Source organism: Ambystoma mexicanum, chromosome 1q (assembly GCF_040938575.1).
Source record: "Ambystoma mexicanum isolate Mex_15411 chromosome 1q, UKY_AmexF1_1, whole genome shotgun sequence".
Classification (NCBI taxonomy): Eukaryota; Metazoa; Chordata; class Amphibia; order Caudata; family Ambystomatidae; genus Ambystoma; species Ambystoma mexicanum.
Window position 1 is genome coordinate 242,727,575 of NC_090922.1, and position 18,844 is coordinate 242,746,418.

General features: G+C 44.0%; 1 protein-coding gene across 1 annotated transcript in view; it reads right to left on the minus strand.

Annotated features, from left to right (window-relative positions):
* Window positions 1-302: 302 nt before the first annotated feature.
* Window positions 303-18,844, minus strand: part of LOC138554754 (uncharacterized) — an 89,047-nt gene continuing 70,505 nt past the window's right edge. The window contains exons 4-5 of the mRNA XM_069642599.1: window positions 14,866-14,999; window positions 303-2,652 (exon numbers count right to left, since the gene is read on the minus strand). Coding sequence (XP_069498700.1) covers window positions 14,902-14,999 — 98 coding nt within the window. The 3' untranslated portion in view covers window positions 303-2,652; window positions 14,866-14,901. The remainder of the gene's footprint in view (window positions 2,653-14,865; window positions 15,000-18,844) is intronic.

Here is an 18,844-nt window from a genome sequence, read left to right on the forward strand (position 1 = left end):
ACTTATAAAACATATCACTAATAAAAAAAAAGAAATTGCCATGTCAGGTGCTTAACTGGGGTAATAGGAAACTAACATGGCGATATTGAACTGGCATGCCAGTGTGGTAATGGGCATGCACACCCTCTGTAGGCAATGTGAATGCAACTAAAAGGTAAATATGAAGTCCACACTGTCACTGGAATGATTCAATTCTCAATACATATGTATTTAGATAAGCGACCTGTATGGCCACGGATATCCCGTCTAGCATCCTTAAACTCAGAAATACATTCACGTATAATCTCGAGGCAGAGATGTAATTTAAATTCCACTATTTTATTATTATTTGTGAACATTCTAAAGTGTGGGTAAGATATCAAAGACACTTAAAAAGTGGTACATCACATGAAGACATTAGACAAGCAATCCAAGAGGTACAAGGGAGTAGGACATGGCCTTCAATTCATTCAGACATTGAATAAACGAAAGTAGGGGAAAGATTTTAGAACAAGAATAAAGAAACAATACACTTGATTATGAAGATAAAAAAGTAAGTACAATGAATAAGCTGAAACATACCAATTCCATGTCCAGTTTTGGAGAAGAGATTGTAACTCGTAAGCGATTTGATGAATGTATGCACATTTTAGAATCCACAGCGGTGTGACTAAGCACATCAAGAAATGATGCCTCTATGGGAGGTGGTACTCAAAGTAACCATCTGTGGGTCTGCCTACGTGTATGTAAACATCATAGTTATTAAAGTGTGCCCCTAATTTAGTGGTTGGGGATACAGATACACGTTTCGGCGAGGAGCCAACTGTTTGGCAATCGGCGCAGTCTTCCTCAGGGCAGTTTTGAAGAAATTAAGAAATTGCCATGTGTATGAAGCATGAAAAGGCTATGTAAAACATATCAGTAATAAAAAAAATAAATTGCCATGACAGGATCTTAACTGGGGTAATATAAAATTAACATGGCAATGCCAGTGTTGTAATGGGCATGCACACTTTCTGTAGGCAATGTGGATGAAAGTGACATGATCATATTCCAGGGCCAGTGGAGAGACTGGCATGATGTTAGGTTCTTAACTGGTTAATTTGAGACCGGCATAGGGATTTCACAGGACTCATATTGAAAGTGCCATGGCAATATGTACCAGGCTGGGTCAATACAAATATGACATACTGTATTAACTCTCCTATGCTCCAAATCTCCCTTGAAACACATTGCAATGAATTCCATACACATTACAATAACCCATCTTTTCCTCATCATAAATTTAGTGGTCCACATAACAGCACTAATACCTACAAATGGCATCACTTCATCTTCCCTTCCATTTGTCTTTGCCAACTATCCCATCTTTCCTATCCTCTTAATTGTACCCTTTTCCTAATGCAGACTGAGGCCTGGATGCAGCTGGTGAGGCCCCAATGCACCAACCTTCCAATCTGGATTCTGCAGCGGTCCCTCCGCTGAAATGGCATTTACCCACATCAAGCTCTGACATTTCTCCAGTGGTGGTTAGGTGTAAAATGTAAACTATTAACGTGAAATAATATGACAGTGACATGAACATGTTGAAACTGGCACGAGAATGAGAAACATAGTATTGCAGTTTTCATGATGAAATGTGAAACTGGCATTACAATTTTATGGACGCAAAACAAAAACTGGCGTGGCAATGATCTGCATTGCCCCAGTTAAAGTGGTATGGCAACATGGAACAAGTAGTATACATTTCTGGAGGCATTGGGAAACTGGCATCATACTTTTCTGGGTGCAATATGAAAACGGGTATTGGACTACGTCGCTAAGAGGCGCAATGCAAAATATTTACGGCAAGGTGAACACCTTTGGTCCCCCATGCTCACTGCCTCTGAACCTCAAAATGCCCCTTTGGGGAACCAGTTCAGAGGGAATTCTGCCTTCAGAGCCAGCAGATGTGCTTCAAAAAAGACTAGAGGTGCGGCCCAAGGGCAGCTCTGCATATCTCGGGTGTGGAGAGATGAACACCCCACCCCTTGTCCCCCGCTGTGAGTTGTTTAAGCAATGCAAGAAGCTTAATAAATGCAAACCTGTCTGCAGCTCCTAAAATACTAGTGGAGCAGTGCCAGTGCTGCTCCCTGAAGAAGTAAGAGATGGCAGCACTGAGAGCCTGACAACTGCAAACACTTAAAATGCACAAATACACAAGTGATAATGCTTTATTGGCCCTTTACCCCAATAACTACAACTCCCATAAATATCTGCGCTCTCTCCACTCAAGCAGCATCTGATGGATGCGAAGGATGAAGGTTCTTTGTCCGCAGGTTTGTTGAGTGCTGTCGAGCAATTATGCAATGACTGCTATTCATGGCCAATGCGGTGGGTGCAGTGTGATGGCCATGTTGTCGATTCTGTACCGCTGGATCTGTGCCCATTTTTGTAGAGCGGTGCTGTATCAATCCCATTTCGGCAGCTTTTTGCGATGGTGAACGCAGTGAACTTGTGAAGGGTCAATTGTTCAGGGTGTTTTGCATGTGAGCTGGGACCCTGGGCATCTTTTGTTGTCATAAGTCTGCATGGCTGTGCCCTTCACTCAGTCAGTAATAATCAGCTCAACACTTGCACAGGATCGTCCTCCCCAGTTGGGGTGCTGCTCTGCTCCGGGAAGTTCGACATTCTCTGCAGAGTTGGGAGGAGAGTGCATTAGATTTTGAGAAACTGAAGTGAGGTTGGAATGGCAGTACAACTTAAAGTGGCAAAGATGATGCATTCATGGAGATTGAGAGGGATTCAAAGAGCACATCCATAGACTGGAGAAAAGTACTTCAGCAACAGGTGAATTAAGAGCTCAAGATGCAGAGGAGTTAGCCCCAGAAGAGAGACTGGGTAAGATAAGACGCGAGTAATGAACACCTGGACCGAGAAATGGCTTCCAGAAATGAGAAAGGAGTTACAATAAGTGATGGAACCCTCTCACGGAGACATGTGGCCACAGGAGCCACAATAACTAGTCACAAAAATCTCTTTGATTGTTGACACCTTAGATAACCCTCATTCTTCCCATTCCTTTTTCCTACCCCATCTTCACTAACCCAAGTCCATGCTCTTTTTCAACTTTTCACCTAATTTCACCTTCTGAACTGGCTCCCATTCCCACGACTGCCGACCTCTGATGGGCTCTGGTAGAACCCTTTTCTATGAGAATATTTCTTGGATGCTTCCGGGGACCCACAGCACTACCTGTTTCCAAAACTCCCTCTGTGCACCTCCAATTTCCTGTCAACTACATCTTGTCTCTCTCCTGCCCAACATTTCCAAAATCCTGAAGCGAGTGGACTTCAACAGGATTACTACATACCTTGAAATGTATGATCTCTGCGACCCTTTCCAATCTGGATTCTGCAGAGGTCCCTCCGCTGAAATGCCATTTAACCACATCATTGACTTGCTCCTATCAGCACACAAACGGCTTCTTCATCCTCATTCTCCTGACCTAGACCTACCTGCTGCCTTTGACTCAGACGATCACCCTTCTCTTTTACAAACCTTCTTTAACCTTGGAATCCAGTACATTGCTCTCACCTGGATTGCCTCCTACCTGTCTGACCACGCCTGCTCTATTTCCTGGAACGAAGGCACCTTTGATCATACCGTAGCTCGGTAATTGCCCCTCCAAGCAGAGTCCTCGAACTGCTGCTTTTCATGCTCTACACCTTCTCCCTTGGCAAACGTATCACCTCCTTCAGGATCTCCTGCCACCTCTTTGCATACTACAACTAAATCCTCAGCTTCTCTGCCTTCATCCCTGCCATATCCCTGATCTGGAACTGCCTCTCCACGGTCCATCACGAGATGGCGTTTTGCAGTCTTTGCTCAGCTTTTTATAAAACAATGCCATCTATCTCTGAGCTTGTCCTCCATCAGCCCTTGCGACCTTTCCCCTTACCTCCTCACTCCGGCCTGAGAGCACACAACCTTGGAATCCTCTTTGAAAGCGATCGTAACATCCAGCATGTTATTACCTCCACACCCACTGCCACCAGAATCAATCTTCTTACCATTGGGACAATCCTCTCCCTCCTCCATTATCATTCTGTCAAAACTCTTATATCCACCCTGGTTGCCAGTTGCCTTGACTGCCGTTCAAGCCTCCCCTGCTACCTCTTGCTATCGTTGACAAGTTCTTAACTTTGCCACATGAAGCTCGTACACTCTATCCTGCTCCTCCACACCTCTCCCCACTGCCTTCATTCTTGCAGGATATTCATGCAAAACCAGCCTGGCGATAAACAATTTCTTCTCATCTTTGAATGTATTCATGTCCTTGCCCACCGGGTGCCCAACCTGCCATCTTTCATCTTCCATCTGCTCCACAAATGCTACATTTCGTACCATCCTAAACCTGTCTTTCTCTCGCCCACCCTTTGCACCCCCTCTGTCCGTGCACCCTCCACTACAACTCCCTTCCTACTTACATTAAATATGTCACTAGTAGTTATTCATTTGAATCAGCATGCAAGCTCAACCTCAATTTTAATCCTCCCCCATGATTCCACTCCATCTGCACTTACTCACCTACCACCAATCATACCTCCTTAATGGTCTGAGTAGTTGTCCTGCACTCTATTTCCCCTTCGACTACGTACTGTTTGAATGCCACATCCCCACCAAGCAATACGCCATGTGTCCATTACTAGCAAGGCACCTGACGCCAGAACCGACAAGCCTACTGTTTGATACTAGGACCCAGGCGGACTTCGCGGTGCTAAATGCACCGCGAAGCATGGCGGAAAGCCGCCGATAGCGCCATGGGGGTTGGCGGATTTACCGCCCCATTCCGACCTCGGCGGAGCGGTAAATCCCCAATCCCCATTCTGCCCTTCCCCATTCCCATTTTTGCCCCATAGGGTATAATGGGAGTGGGGAAGGAGTTAATTACGCCACCGTAAAATACGGTGGCGTAATTAACAACGAGGTCCCGTAGCGCCATGGTTTTCTCCGCCTGGTAAAACCAGGCGGAAAAGGCCGCCATGGCGCTACGGGAACTCGTAGTATGGCGGAGAGGTACGCCATGCACTACGCTGGCGTAACACCCTCTCCGCCAGGGTCCTAATGAGGCCCTAAGTAAAAAAGTGTTTCTGTTTGACCCTCAGAGCGCCTGATTTGGAGTGTGGCAGATTGGAAAATCTGCCGGTTTTCCACCAGAAGAAACTGCCTTATTTTAAGTGTGCGCTAGACTTCCTTCATACTGGTAGTTCAAAGGCAGAAAGCTGGTAGATAATTCACTAGTGCGAATTCCCTTTCAGGACCAGCACATTGTATGCAAGCTTTACACAGATGGATTCCGGTGTAAAGCCAGTGTAGTGCAAACTGGTGAATTTTACAATACGCCACACTCAAAATCAGGCCCAAAATCACGTGCATCAAGTAATCTAGTTCAATGGATGCGAGGATGGAAGCAAGGAAATCCAGATTTGAAGATAACTGGAAGCCTAAGCCAGCCAGAAATCTTTAGAAAATAGAAAATTCTATGACACTATGGAAGGTAGGATCCTGAAGAGAGCTCTTGGCTGCCAACCCCGGTCCCAGTTAGCCTGATCAGACTCGAGCTGGGGCTGATGTCCTGGTGGGCGCAATTGATGAAGCGGTGTCTCACACTATACTTCAAGTTTAAAAAAGCACAACTTCCCCAGATAGATTACTATTTAAATGCCTTGATGGAAAAAAAGGATCTGATCCTTTCCTGTCTACATTTATTTTTGAAGTGTGTGAAGTTCATTGATGAGTCAGAACTTGGGGGTCCTGTTTCAGATTCCATACTAAGGTCAAGGTTAAAAAGATGGGATAACATTGCGGACCTGAGTCACATAAGTGAATTGAAAAGGTACAAGAGATGTGAGGCAGTGTTCCCACCATCATGGGAACCTCGATTATATCTGAAAAAGTTCCCCTGACCTAAATTGCGAAATTGGTACCTAAAGTTTAGGCTCAATTGTCTCCCAACACTTGAACTACTGGGGCCCAAGTGGGGGATTCCTCTGGAATTGAGAATCTGTAGATGGTGTGGGAATTAATTAGAGGCACTAAAGCATCTAGCAATGGATTGCCAAAAGCTAATGGGCAAAAGGCTTCTTTCATTGGGTCCTTTTGTTCAGTCAACAGCGGCCGTCATATCAGCAGATGCCTGGCTCAGACTCCTCAATAAGTCTCAGCTCGCGCTTGCGCTGGCTTTGGTGAAAAGTGTGATTGTGATTTTGGAGGGCATTGATGAGCTAAGGATGGTAGCAGAAGCAGAGGTGGAGAAACTCAGGGGGGTAGGGGGTCTAATCCAAGTTTGGCCCCCGCAAAATGACATAGACTAAAATGATTGGTAGTAGGGTATGTTGTGTACTTTATGACTAGTGTTCAAAATGATCAATTATTTGGCTACGAGGGGGTTTGATTGAGCTGATTTTATTTTTTATTTTATGTACTTAATTTTACAGGAGCAATTTGTACTGACGTGTAATATGAAAAAAAAAGAAAGCTTTATTTGTTACAAAATGAATGATGTCAATGATGTGTGGGAAACTATGCCCGGGGACATGCGGTTACGCTGAAGGGAATTTCAGATCTATTTAAAAATGTAATAATAATGAACGTGGAGGACTAGTGAATTTAGCCACAAAGAAGGGAGTAGAAATTCAAGGGACCCAATGAATATAGCCATGCAGACAGTCAAAGGGCTAGCGGGACACACTCAATCTAGAAATGAGGGGTGTAGGAGGGAACAAGAGAACTTTAGGCATGCCTCTAGCCATGGAATACTATGAGTATCTGTTGAGGTTCAGGGTTCCTCATCAACCCCTGATATCCTGGACAGTCTCATCTGGCCATTTTTCATGCCATGCCTTCAAAGTACCCCAATTGCTCAATCCTGTCTCTGTTTCTCCAGCCCTTTGCATGCATTCTCCAGAGGCTACAAGGGACTCGAGGTGATGGAACCCCCTAAGCAGTGGAGGTTTCAACAAGGGATTCCGCAGACACTGCAGCATAAGGGAAGATGTAAACGAGGACCACAGAGAGAAGACTCTCTTTCCATTCTGCCATCGATTACAGGTCTGGATACTCAGCTCTAGATGAAGTCACCCTAAATTAAACAAAGATTGTGTCCTTCACACTCTCAAGTCTGATGGGTTATGTGTCGGCTCCAACCTAGATATGGTCAAACACAGCAAAGGAAGACCAGGAAACCCTACCTAGATGGATGATGATTGGAGCACAGAACATCACATCAGGATGGTGATATTATTGACATCCAGATAGGCCCAAATCCTCTGCGGTTTTTCTTCGTCTCAATCACTAGACACTCACTGTTCCGTACGACGTCCGTTCATCGCCAGATTTTTCAAAGCCTGCCACTTCAACGTGCACTAATGTTCATCGAATTTTTTAGGGGGGTGGGAAAGGGCAGATAATGGTTTGGGGGGTTAGGGAATAAGTAAAATAGGTGGTGGAAGGAGGGTTTGGGGGGGAACACCCGCCCAAAAGAAAAAAAGATTTGATGAACATTTCCACGTTCAAATGCCAGGCTTTGAAAATTCTGCTGATGAAATGACATGGAACAGTCTGCTGAACTACCTGAAACCCTTGTGTCTTGCACAGGTGCTCTGGTGAGTCAAAGCCAAAGCTCTTTTCCCATCACTGTGCTGATAGTGTTCACTTTTCCTATTCACTTCTAACTAAGCTATTCTCAGGCGGGAGGAGGAAAAGAAGCAGATACTCCCATCCCATAGGTTTGCTGGAACTGCATGGTGGGAGAAATTGGCGCTGCCTTCATTACTCTTTTTGCCCTCTTCCTCTTACTTCTTTCTAGCTTCCCTTTTCCAAATCAACCATGGAAGAATTTGACACTTGTCTGTGTAACCTTTCAGAAATGGGGTGCATCATTTCGGGGATGTTGGCGCCTTCGAGACACCACAGAGAGCTTATGGAAACTATAAATATAGCCTTGGAGAGAATGAAAGGAAACATTGCATCTATGAGTGACTAAGGATAACCAACACATTTAGCAAGGGAGATAAAACAGGCAACTCAAAGGGCCCATGAGATCTAGCCATGGAGACAGTTAGTGGAGCAGAAGTAAGCCTTCCATCCTGGCCATGGACACATGAAATCCTACAATCCAGCAAGGAATCTAGCGTTGGCGAAAGGAGACGAGATAGAGAGGAAACATGAACTCTAGATCATGTAGACCAAGAGAAAATGTGGGAGTGAACGATTTAAACTAGTCACTGAGAAAAACAAAGGGAGATAGAAAGAGAGAAGAAAAGGGGCTAAAAGGAACAAGTAAATGTAGCCATTGAGACAGTCACTGAAGCTGACGTGAACCTTCCACCCTACCAATGGAAGCATAACGCAAGGATTCCAGGATATACTTAATTAACAATCAATCTAGGTTTGAGGAAGGAGATGAGATCCAGAGTCGCCATGAAATCTAGCTTTGCAGACCAAGAATAAAGATGGGAGGGGACCATTTCATCTAGCCATTGTGAAAAGCAAGGAGAAACTGGAGGAGACAAGGCGAGAGACTAAAAAGAACCATCAAATCTAAGCATGGCTGCAGCATGACAGATTTAAATTAGCCATCAACATAAGCAATGGGAGAAATGAAGAGCATTCATAAGAAACTGATTGATCTAGGGAAAGCAACATAACTTGGCTGGTTTCCTAGTGATGGGTCGTTATGTTATCCTGTATTTATCCTGCGCCCATCACCACCATTGTGGTTTTACAGCCCCTGGCCTGGCCCGAGAAGTGGCATATTGTGACCCTCACAGGGTGTTGTCAGACCTTGGCCTGTGGATAGAAAGTCAAAGGGTTGGAGAAAAGGTGATGATGGGAGAGGGGGAATTAGCCAGCAGACAAAACCCTATGTGGTGATGAGGAGGGATTATGGCTGCATTAGCTGTGAGGCAAGCTTCATAACTGCGCTTACTTATTGGTAAGCGGGAGAAAGCATCAGGTATGTGCAGCCGGTTTTTCAAACAAGACTTTACTGCAAGGAAAGTATGTAGACCAGAGTATATCTGCTGCTAAACATGGTTGGTGTGTGGTTGTGTGATTGACCTGGGATGCGCTCAAGCAGGCCCTACTAGTGTGGGGGCTTTCGCCATCTTAGTTTGTAAGAAATACTCCCCATGACAAAGAGGAGAACTGGGTTTGTGAAGCCAGCTGACAGAACTGTTGGTGCCAAAGAGCATATCTGAGTGCGTGGAGGAAAACAAGAGGGAAGTGATAAGGGATGGGGAAAAAGGAGAGATGATTTACCTGAGTCAAATAATAATATGTTCCTAAGCCAGGAGTTTATTAACAATGTTAAGGCTGTGCTCCTCTTATTCAAAGTACAGAACAACAGGACTTTGTTTTTATGACAGCCATGGTTATTTTGTGAGTGAAGTTACATAACAAGGTGTTGTGCGTGAGACAACTAAATGAACATGGAATGAGTCAAGTGGGCGTGGTGTGCTTTAAGAGGGTTGCCAGTCAAAGGATTGACAGTGAAAGGGTCGACAGGACAAAGGATCGATTTTTTTTTTTCACATATTTTTTTTTTTCGGGGGATCCCCCTTCAACTCCCTTTTTTTGCTAAAAAGCACTTTTTTCCAAAACGAAAACCTAAAAAAAATATATAATTAAAAAAAAAAAATTCAATCCTTTGTCCTGTCTACCCTTTGGTGTCGATCGTTTGTCCTGTCGACCCTTTTTTTTCGATCCTTTGACTAGACACCCTTTAAGAGGACAAACATGTTGTGTGCTCTTGCACAGCAGATAATAATTAAGAATGATTGCCCGCAGCTGTAGCCAATACGGACTCTTATGAACCCGGAAGTCCGACTTAAGGAGGGGTGAGGGCTTATAAGAGCCGGGATTGCCCAGCAGCTGCAGGCATAAAACTATTAGTACCTGGCTGAAACTCTGGGTGCTATGGGGGCTTGTGTTGAAGAAGGGAAAGACAAAAAAAGAAAAAATCCTGAATGGCCGCCAAGCAACAGACGCTCAGCCACCTGGAGCCAGCATTGCACTTTCTAGGTCAATGGACCGCGGCAATCGTGGGAGGGTGGAGGCCTCTGCCGTGTACATGGAGAGGCGTGGGTACACAGTTAAGGGAGGGAGGTGGCTTGGAGGGGAGTGGAAAGGACTGCAGCGAGAAGAGCTGAGTAGGAGAAGTAATGAGGAGAACAGCAGCAGGGAGTGTGAGGAGGGACATGCAGCACCCGGCCTCGCACATGGAAACCTGACAGCCATTGAGATCCAGACAGAGCTACGCCAGAGATTATTGCCTGGAAGCCCTGAATTCTGACTAGCTCCCAGGATTCTATTATTCCACCGGGAGGGGAGGGGTCAGCTCTCCTGTCTGTTGATGCTCCGGCAGCCGCCAGGATCGAGTATTGGAACATCATTTTGTGACCTCCCTTGGGAGTTCTATCCTGGTGCTCTTCTGTGGTTAGCAGCTGTGGTGGCCCAGGCATACAACCTTCCCTCTCATGGCTGTTGGAATCCTGTATATGAAGGGCTGGGCGGTAAATGCCTGACAAAAGATTTGCTGCTTGAGTTCCAAGCAGTCAATGAGTGTCAGTATGCTAAAAGGGAGACTGACAATATAACATGCACAGTTAGGATTGATCCTGATGTGTTGACCGGATTCTTGGCTGGGCTCTCCCATCATAATTTCAAATCGCTGGCGCACTGCAGCAGGGTACGAGAAACGCAGGCCCAGAAACATGCTATGCGAATGGCATAGGATAGTAAGGTACCACACATAGCTGCTACCTGTGTCCCATAAGTCTCAGAGCTGCTGACATTGCCTGCTGTGACATCCCAGGATTGCTTCATCCTTTCCTTTGGAAGAGGCCATCTGAATTTCAGGCTTAACCAAGCAGACTGATTTCTGTACCAGCGAAATCACCTATAGAGGCTCCTGCCAGGTTTGTGCATTCAGCTGGCAAGAAGCGGCATAAATGATACCCAAGCCTCTAGGTTCCTGCAGCGCTGAGGTGTTCAGCCCAAAGGGAACGCTAGAATATTCTTGCCACCCCCGGCTGCATCGGTGGCCAAAGAGCCTGTTCCGTAACTTACACAAGCAACGTGTAGTCTCCTAGCTGATTTAGGCCGAGATATGTTGCTTGGGATCTCAAATTGCACAGATGACCAGGCATCCTCAACCCTTTCCCGGCAGGACTGCAAAGCTATTTCAACAACCTCTCTGGGATTCCTATACTTCTTAATCAACAATAGTTTAAGAGAGTTAAAAGGAGGACAGAGTTCATTGCGAGCCCAAGATCATCAACGTGGTTCTGCCTGAAGCCGTGTCTCTGTTGGATTGAAGGGGATTGACATTAACAGATCACCATATTGCAATTAGGCATACATGCAGTACAGAATTGCTCAAAACGTATTTGGCCCCCGCCTATCCGTCACAAAGACTATGCACCTATGAATATGCAAATTGTTTCTCAATTCTTCTTGGGAAACAATTTCAGGATCAAAGGTTTTACAACAGTATTCAAGTTCAGAATCCTTTTATGTACATGGAAATTGGAAAAACAAATGCAACAACATGTTGTTTTCCAATCCTGCATGAACTTCCCAACCTATTATCCAATGAAGGGCTGTCTACAGTTTGCTCTGATACTATTGGCTGTTGCTAGGAGTAGACTCCCTCATTCATCTTTTGTTCGAAAATGAGTCTATTCACTCATCAGTTCCATTTAGATTTCACTTTGCTGCAATGCCCTTTATATAAATAACTCAAAATTCGGAATGTTCTCATTTCAGGTCCTCAAATAGAATCGAAAAATCTGAATGTCCACTTCTTTTCCTATAAACCTATTTTCAGGATTAGGTACATATTTTGCTATTATCCTGTTTTCCTAAATTCTAAGAAATGGGAAGAGGGAAGACTCTGCATCTACTAAAGATTGATTCTGCTTTTCTTGGGAGGGTCATAGCTGACCCTGGAAAGAAGGGTCTAACTGTTCTCGACCAATCCGAGTGTTCATTGCAACAATTTCTTGCATATGCTTCTGTCCTCCTGGGATCACAATGCAGTACCTGTCCAGCCCTGTACCCTGCACCAGGTGCAGGAGCCAATATGCCACAGGCATGAAGCACTTGTTTTATGCTTTTCTGGAATTTGGGAACTATTTGATTTGAGTTTTCAAACAGCATTCTTTGATTATAGATTACTGGATTATAACAGATAAATATATGAAAAGTGTTTAGACATTGCTATCTAAGTATCCCCATCTTATCTCTCCATTTATCTCTCCAGCTGTCTGTCTGTCTGTCTATCTATCATTATTTTCTGAGCACAAAAACCCCTTCTTCCCCTGGTTGCAATGCATAGCTGGTACAGAGAGGGAAGGATAACAAGGAGGGGTGTCTCTTAAATATCATGATTTTGTTTTTTCTTCAAAATATCAAAAGCTGTTCAATTCAGCAGGCCTCCTTCAGAAGTTAGTGCGTTGTCTTGTGGTACAGACTAGGAAGGAACTTTACATGTGCGCATGTGTTGAAGGACATACAATTCTGTTTCTGTTTGATGCCCACTGCTTACTCGTATGCAAATCCCTGATCTTGGAAAGATGCAATCCACGCATCTTGAATTTAATATTTGGTTAAATCTTATAATAGGAAAATACTTCCTCAAACTATCAATTCTTACCTCTCAAATTCGCTAAGCAGCCCTCTTCTTTGACTTCAAAGGCCCACTTTATCAAATGATGCTCACAATTGTTGGGACTAATGGCTTGCTACCTTGAGGCATTGTTCAACGAATCTCTCTCTAAATGATAATGAATTCCCCAGTGTGGTTGGCCTGGATGTTGCGCAACTCAGTTAAAAAAAGAAGACACAATGCGAGATGGAAGGGAAAACTGGAATCAAGTTTTAGATGTGCCATGAAAGATGCAAGTGAGCCATTGGGAAGGAGGGATACCTTAACGGGGATGTTTGCATCTGGGCATGAGGGCAAGAGCAAATAATGAAGGTTGAGAGGAGAAGAAATTGCCTAAAGTAAATGAGAGCAGGCAACGAGACAGGTTGAGAGAGTGCGATGAGCATCTAAATGTCGGCTTGGCGATTGAAGACACTACATGGAACGTTCACATTTAGCAATGGAGACAGGGGGTGGAAATAAAGTCTGTGGTTGGTTCTTTTATTCTAGCTAAAGAAATGGGGGGAGAAGGGACGGGGCCATCAGTTTTCACCATGGAGACAGGAGGAGAGAGTGAAGGGAGTAACCATGGAGACAGGTGGAGAGGATGAAATAAGCCTTTGATTCTACCCATTGGTAAATGAGGAGAGAAGGATGGGTGACATTGATTCTAGCAACATAACCAAGAGGACCTAATCAAGGGAGCCTTTAATTGTAACCAAGGACACGAGCGGGGAATGTTAGTTTAACCAATGATTCTACCCATGGGAACAAGATGAGGGTATAAAATGTGCCATCAATTCTACCCACTGGGGCAGGAGGTGAGAAGGAAGGGAGGTATTGATTTCTCCCCCAGAAACAGGAAGAGAGAATGCAGAGAACCATTGAGTCTAACCATGGTGATCGAAGGAGAGCAAGAACAGAGTCATACATTATAGCCAACATGGCGATTTGAGGTGAGAAAGAACAGAACCTTCAAATCCAGTCACTGAGACCTCAGGCTTCCTTCTTAGGATGGTGATGGAAGGAGAGCAAGAACAGAGTCATGCATTATAGCCATGGCGATTTCAGGTGAGAAAGAAAAGTACCTTCAAATCCAGTCACTGATTCCTCGGGCTTCCTTCTTAGGAGGGTGATGGAAGCAGAGCAAGAACAGAGTCATGCATTATTGAAAGGGGCCCGTAGGGATCCCTCGCGATATGGAAACAAGGCAATGACCATACACGAAAAGATGCGCCAGACACGGCGTTCAAATTCCCAATGCTAGGGTTTATTGCAAGCAAAAATAGTCCCAATTGGCCAACTGTGGTCTCACGCCCCTCAACGTGAGTTTTCTAGACCTCGAGGGACACAAGAGAGCGAATTACGTACATCAGTTACATATATACAAAATGCATATCATACAATCAGCTATGCCATGTTTAACACCCCCCTTTATTAAGTTTATTTGAACTCGGGATGACGATGGACATTTCCAACGGGTCTGACAATTATGACACTTTCGATGTCTATTCTAGTAACAATGTGCAATTAGAAAGTGCGGAGGCATCTTCTAGTTGTTGAACAGAACACGGTGGTTCTGTTCTTGGAAGCAAGCTGCACACGGGGGAAGAGCCACATTCCAAGCTTTGCTATCTATGAGGTACTATTCGTGTCCTGGGAGCCGACACGCTCTAAAGGGTTTTGCGAAGGGGGGCCGTAAGAAGAGCATAATTCAAGCCTTTAGCTTCTTTATTCTAACATATTCTACCACAATACGAGACTGGCTGGCAGCTGTGAAATGATTAAATGCCCTGCAGCTCTCCCTCAAGGCTACAGAGTGGGAGCGTGGGCATTCCTTTCTGGGCTACTCATGAGGAGTTTCAACGAACTCCTGAGTCCCGCGACCTTGCCCTTTCATATTCAGACAACAATGTTAACAGTTGAGCAGAGTAAGCAGAATTCGCAAGAATTGCAAGCTGCAAAGCAGTTTAGACAGAAAGCAATGAGCAATGGTTAACAAGCAAAATGGCGATTCTTGCTACGTTTAAAATGGCCGCTTGTTGGTCAAGCATAGCAGTCTGTATTTCTATAATTCGGTGCATAAGACGGTTGGCCTTCGGCCATCAAGTTACGTCTTTCATTCAAATGAAGGGTATTCACTTTTCCAGATTGACATTATAGCCATGGCGATTTCATGTGAGAAAGAAAAGTACCTTCAAATCCAGTCACTGAGACCTCGGGCTTCCTTCTTAGTGACCTCCCTGACTTGCATGAAAGATGAGCCATCCAATGAGAGCGATACCTGCAATCGCTGCAACAATGCCAAATATAATTGTAACGAGCATCCCTGTGGAGAAGAAACATAAATCAAAGGCACGGTTACAACAAGTGTTTGAAAAGCACAACAAAAGCCTTTCTTATAGATTGCTTTCTGACATCTTCACTTTAGACTCTGATTAATAAAAAGGTTGGAATGTGTGCGGCTTCCTGAAACCCCACATGTTTTAATTAGTGTGCATTAGTATAAATACCTTCTGACACATATGAAGCATATTGTCAATCAACATATTCACATAATTCATAACTTTTCATATAAACTATACATAAAACACATATCTACCTATGTCATCTACCCCACATGAGAATGTATTCCAGCCCTACACATAAAACATGTATCTTCCCATTTCATCTTCCCCACATAAAGGTTCATCTTAAATTCATCCTATATTTATCCATCAGGAAATTCCAGCCACTTATATCCATTTGGTCCGCACCACAGAATATTTCAGTGAGCTTCATGCCACACTCTTATTATAGCCAGCACCAAAGAGAGTCTGTCCCCAGCCAAACATCTATGCCAACACTCCTCTGTCCTTATCTCCCCTACGTCTCGCACAAGATGACTACAGTTTCGTTCATAGATATTTATCAGCTGATCACACCCCATAAGAGCATGTCTGTCAGTTTCCAGTACACCTATATTCTTGCAAATTCTGCAGTTTCTCTTTTCAAGGGGGACCTCTCCCCACAAGCCACATTTACCTTATTAAAACGTGTCAGCATACAGGTTCTCCTATTCCTAGGACTAAGGAACTGCCAGAGGTAACCCTGTGGCTTTGCACTTGTTGGTGGTAGCCTTACAAAGGTGCTAAAGCTCTTCAATCTCTGTACACGGTCATGATTATCGGTGCAATCCCATAACTTTACATGTCTCCTCAACTAATTAAGGAGAGACCCTGGGCCCTTTTCCCACTTAAGGGTCCAAGCAATCTTGCCAAAATAACTATGATTAGTTCACTTAAATTCCAACAACACTTGACACTGTTCATTTCTATTTCACTGCACAGTCTAGGATACAATTGTTGACGAGCTGGTCTTGGAAAAAAGCGTCATCAATTTTCATGAGCTGAAGTATTTCAGGTGCTGCTTAGAAATGACTAGTAACACTCAGACTGGTGAGTGTATCAAATATGAGGAAAACTTAGAAATTGCTAGTCACATATTCTTGCGCACCTTTGATTTCCCCTGACAATAAGTGAATGATATTCATAAGACTTGATTCATTTGTCAAAAAATATTTAATTAATTCAACATTTCAATATTGCCCTCGACACGTGTTTCCCCAATTTCATTGGTTCTTCAGGAGGGTATTTACATAGATAATTCCTTTCAAATGGTTCAATACAGTATTTTCAGTAACCTTTCAGAGTACATGTCTTGTTAGACTTGCCAAGAAGGTAAGAATCTTCTTGCAGTATCCTTATGGTTTATGAGTAGATTTTAATGGTGCCCCGAAATTAATTCAAACAGATGCAGATTTGTCATTAATGTTATGCATCAATATCTCCAAAAGTCTTACGATTGAGACTTGTTTTGTTTATATGATCGTCCGGCTTTCCAAAGCATCCAAAGCATCGATGGGGCTCATTCACTTATTGTGAATAGAAATCAAAGGTGCACAAGAATAAGTGACTAGCAATTTCTTACTTTTCAACCCTTGACACTGGCCTTCCTCTGCCACCCTCCTCACAACAGTCGTAATAGTACTACCTTCTGCTGTCATAGTTTTAATGTATAGTTTCCCCCTGTTCAGGCTCATCATGGAGGATAAAGACACAAGCCCGAATTCTATGCTTATGGCGCCCAACTGGGGTGGCCAGGGATAATCCCAATATTCTGCGCCAGATTAGGGTTTCCAATGTATTCAGCCAGGTGTCATGGGAATCAGTACTTGCCTCAAGGCCATATAAGGTCATAGTTGCGAGTTTCTGCTTATACACATGAAGAATACCCAACAAACTGTACCCTACTGATTCCACAGCAACTGCGTCAAGGGATATTGCCTTGACCCTTCTCCTCTCATTTATTTCTGCTCTTCTCTGATCATTCATGATGTCCACCCCCAGATAAACATAGTGGGTAACTCTCTCAATCATCCCCTCACTGGTACCCATGACCTTTTTATTACATCTCTTCCTCCCGAAATACATAAAGGTAGTCTTGCTCATATTAATGACTAAGTCATTTTGTCCTGCATACCTGAGTAGTGCCTTCATACTTCTTTTTAGCTCAACCCAAGCATGGTCCATTATAACACACAAACTTTAAGACCTAGGTTTTCAAACTAAATACCAGTCATCAAGAAAATTGCAGAAGGGCGCCTACTTCCCAATAACTCAAAACCTCATACGGTTAGGTCGTGTCCTTTAGGCAAGCATTCCATTACACAATTAACACCAATTTACTGCCTTTGTAGTTGGAACACAATTGCATTGTGCATGTCACAAAGAGGTTGTCTTGGTGAATTGAGTGGTGGCTGGGCTGGGCAGAGAGAGTCTAAGGTTCACTGCCCTTAGTGTCTCCTGGTAAAAATCTTTTGATACTGGGACAGGGGAACTCCCCCACGCTTCTGCTTGAGAGTTTCTTGATATCAATGAGCCTCTTTTCGTTTGTTTAAGAGCCTATCAGGAGTTAGGAGGTTAAGGGCCCATGTAAAATGACAAAACAAATTTGATAATACCCAAAAACATAGTGAGCAGGTGTTCCTAATGAAGGTATAGAGGAGGTCCCAAACACGATTTGCACCCCCACCGCCCATTTTGAGGTGCCAGGAATTGTCACGCCGAAATATGTGATGTATGATTAGCAAATAAACCAGCAGAGAGCAGCAGCAGGGCTCTGCCCAGAACCTATCAGACTGACAGCACCTATTGAAGTACCTGCACCTAAGAAACCTTGGACAGTAAGGAACTCATTGAGAAAACCATATCGACAAGTGAGACAGAATGACGATTGTCAAAAAGCAATACCGGAAGAAGCCAAGAAAGTCCTAAAAGAAGACGAATGGTGACATCACAAGAACCCGGACTGAATCACACATAAAAGATATGACGACCTATGAATGATGAAAAGAGAAGAAACACCATGGATAAGGGGCATCCTGAGTTTAAAGTGAAATGAGTGATGTCAAATGTAAAAAGCTTATGCCATGTGTGTGATGAAGCATGCAGCAAGTTTACACGTGTACATACGCAAGGAACCGCAAGAAGCTAAGAAAATCGTGAAGCTTGCTAAAGCTTAATAGTAAAATAGAGTGCAGCAAGTGCCACCTATACATATCTACCTCAAGAAAAGAACTGTATATAAGTAAACTTCCACTATGCACAAGAGCAGAACTGACAAAAGGTTACTTAAGGTCTCACAAGGAGAGTTTCGCAGCAGGAAAATTGAGAATTAAGGACAGGCAGAAACTCAGACGAAGACAAGTCGTGTCAAGAAGCCAAGGTTGTAACAGCTGAAGTAGACTGATAGTAGATACATTTAATGAAGAGAAGAACAGAAAATCCTATTCTGAAAGGTCAAGATAAGCCTCAGGAGGCAGATGGCTGACAAAAGTAAATCAAATGCATGAATTACATGGAGAATAAGATGACTTTCACAGTGTCGGAATCACGTGACCGAGCCAGCAGCAGAGATGAAACTTTCACACCGACTCATGGAATTGTGCCATACCCTGGCACCTTCACTTTTCCAGACCAAGAGCAGTCTCAAGGCCAAGATACAAAGAAATAATTGACACATGGCCACTGAAGTGATGATTGATTGCTGCAATAATTGGAGGGAGACTGGGGGAGCGAACAAACTCCCTGCACCTGGCCAGATATTCTGGACGCTGCTAGACTGGTGGAAAAG